The following is a 5,794-nucleotide window of genomic DNA, read 5'->3' as shown; positions in this document are numbered from 1 at the left end:
AGCAAGAGAAATAGAGGGAGACCTCAAACAAAATGGCCTGATGACATCAAGTGAATGGCCACAAATGGATGGCCACAAATGGATGCAAAAAACAACAAACAGAAATGAATGGATACACCTAAGGGAGGCTTACTTCTGACGATGGATGGAACAGATGTTGATGATGATGAATTCTCAGTGATAGATTATTTAGTGGAAAATTCTACACAATGTATTCTAAATTATTTTATAACCCAAAAAAGTTTTTCGCCCTTTATCGAATCATAGCCAGCTTCAATTAACTTCTTCTTCTTGTAGTTATTTCTCCTATCGAGGTTGGCTATCATCACAGCTATCCATACTTTATTGGCGGCTGCTCTGAAAAGATCTACTGAGCTGTAACTATACCACTCTCTTAAGTTTCTCAGCCAGGAAATTCTTCTTCTACCTATGGATATTCTCCACTTAATTTTGCTCTGCATTCTGAGCCATTTCGCACCTCTAGTAATGTAGCCCAAATATTCCAGCTTTCTGGTTTTGATGTTCTTTGTTAACTCGCAATCCTTTTGAAGCCTTTTTAAGACTTCTGCATTCGTAACTCGTTGGATCCATGGTATGTATTTTCAAAATCCTTCTATAGGACCACGTCTCAAATGCTTCCAACTTCTTTATGTTGTCTACCTTTAGTGTCCAGTTTTCCATTCCATACAACAACATATTTTCAGCTCCACAGGAAGGTCTCGATTAACAAACATTTTTTTCATTTTTATAAATGCTTTTCTTGCAATTTCGATGCGTGTCCTGATTTCTCTACCATGGTCGTTGTTTTCTGTTACCCAGGTTCCCAGATATTTGTAGTTATTCACTCTATCTACTTGTTTTCTCTTGATATCTAGCCTTCCTACTGTGTGTTGCTTAGAAATAATCATGAACTTGGTTTTCTTAACGTTAATTTTTAGTCCATATTTTATATTGACTTGATGCTATTTACTAATGGTTGTAGTGCTTCTGAATGAATTAGTCATGCCACTGTGTGACGATAATATAATTGTATCGTCTAGAGTCTAGAGGACGCCAATGAATTAAGTAAAACGTGGTTTTGTACCGTCTTGGACGATATAAAAGTCGGATCGAAAAGCTTAGTTGATTATTATTCTTGGAGCGTTGATCGAAGAATAATAAACAACAGCGAGGTATAAGAGGTGAGTTTATGTAGGCAGTATTTCCCGACCATTTTCCGCTGTCGTTTTGGCGAGCTGAGCGAATCCGACAGTTTTCCTCTTACCTATCCTTTTACCTATCTTTATACGAGAGGTGATCGTATATCCCTAATATGTCTTTTCATCTGGCGAGCTAAGCGAGATTCCCTTTTCTCCCTTTCTTTATACATTCGTATCGTATTAATAAAAGCAATTCCTATTTCGCGCGATCGTCAAAATCATTCATTCATGTACAAAATATCGTCACATCGGCCCGAACAGAAAGCTCGATGCGTAGATTATAAATATATTTCATTAACGAAATTAACGAGTAATTAAGGCTAATGATCTTATCTTTTGTATGTTTTGATTCCGAATAAAAATGTCTTAAAAAAACGAACTCTTTCCTTCAACTGATTTAGTTACCTGGAGCAACAACGCAACGACCTTCGTTACAACTGGCGAAGCGTCTATGTAACCACTGTTACCATTGGTAACAGTTAAAAATCTTGCAAATAAATATTTTATGGCTACTGTGAAATAATTCCATTTATATTTTTACCAATAGAAATATATTATTATATTATGTGTTAATAGTACCTAATTCAGTAAATAGCCAACTACTCGTAGACTCACGAAAATATTGGCGAGTTTATGTGACTCAGTTGCACTTTATTATACGTTGTTACCATTTTCGTTTGTGGTTACATGTGGTGATCCTCGCTGTCGGTCGGGACCGGCAAGTGCCTGAAAATTTTGAAAGACTGCGTGGGCGTTTTGTATATCAGTAGACCTGTTACCAGCTTTTGTTTTGGTTACAGTACCTATTACGGTGTGCGTGCAATTAACCATGGATGAGTGCCGCTGCGTAATCGATCAACTACTTGAAAAGTAATAATTCTTTTTGTATAATTTTGAAGAAAAAAATGAGATTATTGAAAATGGAAGACCTATTTTAAACAATTTAAAAAAGGAATAAAAAAGTAGTTCGATATTTTAAATTTAGTTAGTACAGTGAAAATCCTTGGTTATGTGGTTGCAAGAAAAATAGACTGTATTGTTGGCCATGTATTCTGGTTTCTACAGAAAAAATAAATTAACCAGCGGCTGAGTTCACGAGTTAAATAGTTTTAGAGTTTTAAAAAGGAGACATGAAATTTCTCCGTTTTGATTCAGTTTGGCAAAAAAAGAATCGAAAGTTCTCTTAACCAAGCTTTTAAAGCTAATACTGCTAAACATAATGAGTTTTTTAAACAAATAGATATGTATATCCTTAGCACACTTACAATAGATACCGTATGTTTTTTGGTCAAACAAGAATTAGCGTTTCGTGGTCATTTTGAGGGCGACGACTCTAACAATCGAGGCAATTACAGGGAATTGTTAACATTAATTGCCAAAAAAGATCAAAAACGTTGCCAACATCTAGAAACGTCAACTGTTTTTTCAAGAGTTTCAAGTATACAAATACAATATACAAATACAATATACAAAATGATATTATTGAAGCCATATTTTAGCCATATCTTTTTTTTTTTTTAATAAGGTTTTTCGGATCTGGTTTTGGTAACACTTTAGAAAAAGTCACGCGTCGCTACTGAGTCATGCTAATTGGACCACCCAGGTTTCTACAATTAACGATTGTGAATTAGACAATGCTATTTTTTCGTAAAAATATTCGCTCGGCACGAGTATCGGACACCAAAACTAGGAGAGAATTGAACTATCGGCCGATAAAATAATCGTCGTGTGTGCGCAAGTCCTGGTTAGCCAATACTGATTAAACCGTCGGCCGATAATTGGCCGACAAATTAGTTTGAAGGCAATCGGGAAGCCCATCAAACTTTTTTATCGGCCGATACTGAATCGGTGATAAGGGCGGAGTTCCATGTATCCGATTTCCGACGATACGTTGATCTGAAAGTATTCTCATTGGTCAGAATCTAATCAGAATATTTTCGCGCCGAATTTCATCCGAAATTTTTAACTACGCTTCCGACATCGGATAAAGATAAAATTATTTTAACTTTTTCCGATAAAACGAATGTTTTGTAACCTCAACACCTACCCCAATAGTTCTGTGCATTCAATTTATTGAAACATGGATTTTAATCGAAGAAGTTATGTTTGTAAAGTTAATAAAACCCTATTATTATGTCTGCTTCTTTTTTAATTCGCAAAAAAATTTCTACAAATCCTACATTTTCGGTTTTGTATTATGTGTGGTTATTTGGATAACCATGAAGAGATATGGAAGAATCTATGGAAGAGATATTGGAGATATTATCTCTTCCATAGTTTCTTCTAGGTTATCCATAATTCACAATAATTTATAAAGCAGGAGAAGGGAATATTTCCAATAGCTCCAAAAGTCTGCAGTCTGCGGGGGCTCTAAGAACTAATTATATTTGATATTTTTACCTAAAATAAAACGCTGTGTCTAGGTACACGCTAACGTGTACGCAAATAAAAAAGTTAGGTACACGCTTAAACGTCATCAAGTCAATTACGTCATTATTTAGCGTGTACTATGAATGGGTTTTTTGGTACACGCTAATTTGAGCCGCGTGTATGCTGTGGTATTAAGTATCTGTAAGTATCGCGAGTGTCAGAGTGTGGTTAGAATTTGTCTAATCACGTTATGTTTACACTTTAATATTGATTTGTAAAGAATTTTTAAATTAACTATGAAGTGTGGACAATTATTTAGTTCTTTTAATGAGTTTAACAACATTCTAAAACAGTATGAAAAAGATAAGGGACAAAAATTCAGAAGTAGCAGAAGTAATAAGATAAAATATACATGACAATTGATTAAGCTCAGTAGATCCGCTACAGTAATAGATAGCGATAAAAGTTAGTAACAAAATTGTAGCAAACTTTGAGCTTCATATTATAAAATTAGTTAGAATGTTACAGGGGCGTTCGATAACATAGTGGCAGTGGCAGACCAAACTTATGTTTTTTAAATGGAACACACTATATTTTATTTTATGTTCGAAATCTTCTTAACTTCTCCATCACAAAAATATAAAGGTTTATTATGTTATACGGGGTATTCACAAAGTTATAACCAATTTTCTATGAAAATCGTAATAAGTTCAACTCCCTGTATAAAGAAAAATAAACACAACAGCATTGGTTTATAAATTGGTATAATTAACTTATGTATAAAAATTATTTTAACAGTGTTTTGTACATGTCATGTCAACTAAATATTTATTTTGCCTACCTGAATACATACTTTTATATACACATTGATTTAATATTACAATAATTAAGTTTGAACATCTGAATAGTTCTGCTTCCCTTCCCCTAATAACAAATATTTTTCTGTCAAACAAACACTAAACACATCAAAATAGCGTGTACCAAAATATACAGTCACTGCGCACGCTAAATAATGACGTCACTTCCTTGATGAAGTTTAATTCGCGTGTACCTAACTTTTTTATTTGCGTACACGTTAGCGTGTACCTAGACACAGCGAAAATAAAATTGCCGAAAATATGCAACTTATTATACGCTTAATAGGCATAGACAGACATAATAAGAATTCTTATTATGTCTATGAATAGACAGCCTTCAAAAGTATTCTTCTTTTTTCATTTCATTCACTTCATTATTTAACCTCACTTTCAGCTTTAGTCGAATTAAAATTAAAATGTCCTTAGTTTATAATATTTCTCGCTTCTTTAAGAAAAAAAGTGTTAAATACGGACTCCCATTTTTTGTATTAATGGTTGGTGGCTCTTTTGGCTTGCGGGAATTTACAAATCTCAGGTATCAATTCGCCAAAGTATCCTCAGTGAAGCCAGAGGATTTCGAAAAATTAGGAGTAGAAATGAAAAAACCTGGAGAAGTAACACTAGAAAGTGAATATGAGAAAATCAAGAAATTGAACATCGATAACTGGGAACAAGTAAGAGGGCCTAGGCCGTGGGAAGAAAATGCTGCAAATTGAATCAAACAGAAATGTAATATCTGTATTAGACATTATCATCTGTGATATTTGTAAATATGTATTGTTAAAAAATAGTAAGTTGTAGGTCAAAATAAATGTTTTTACCTTGATATTTTACGGCACTTAATACTAACATTCTTCTTCTAAAGGTGCCTATTGTTTAGAGATATGTTGAAGACCATATTGACCCATCTTATTCTATTCACAGCAGCTCGACACTCAGATCAGTTGATGTCACTATGTCACTCTAGTTACTAGTCCACTTTCTAAGATTGACCAGCCAGGATATATGTCTATGTCAAGAGCCTCTCTTGCCCTCAATCTTGTCTTGTAGAGTCCACTGTAGAAGTTGGTGTTTAATATTATGCATAATGTGGTCGAAAGTAAGCAATGTTCTGTTCTTTAAGGGGTTAATAATTTCTTTGTCTTTTCTTAGCCTATGGAGAATAGCCATGTTAGTTGTGTGGTGTATCTCTGAGACCCTCAACATTGTCCGTAGCACCATATTTCAAATGCCTCCAATCATTTTAAGGGATCTTCTGTGACTCAACATTTCTACTCCATAGAGGACACTAAAAACTAAGACTATTAAAAGAGCTTCTCTGGCTTTTTCAATATGAATTTTTATTTTGTAGCTATGATCCCAATTATC

At 34.2% G+C, this 5,794-nt stretch overlaps 1 protein-coding gene across 1 annotated transcript; it reads left to right on the top strand.

The window, feature by feature from the left end:
- The first annotated feature begins 4,773 nt into the window (after positions 1-4,773).
- LOC114327770 (cytochrome c oxidase assembly protein COX16 homolog, mitochondrial) lies at positions 4,774-5,252 on the top strand. The gene has a single exon (XM_028276478.2). The coding sequence runs from the start codon at positions 4,843-4,845 to the stop codon at positions 5,140-5,142; it is 300 nt and encodes a 99-aa protein (XP_028132279.1). The 5' UTR covers positions 4,774-4,842; the 3' UTR covers positions 5,143-5,252.
- The last annotated feature ends 542 nt before the right edge of the window (positions 5,253-5,794 follow it).

Source organism: Diabrotica virgifera, chromosome 7 (genome assembly GCF_917563875.1).
Source record: "Diabrotica virgifera virgifera chromosome 7, PGI_DIABVI_V3a".
Lineage (NCBI taxonomy): Eukaryota > Metazoa > Arthropoda > Insecta > Coleoptera > Chrysomelidae > Diabrotica > Diabrotica virgifera.
This window is presented reverse-complemented; position numbering and strand designations above follow the sequence as displayed.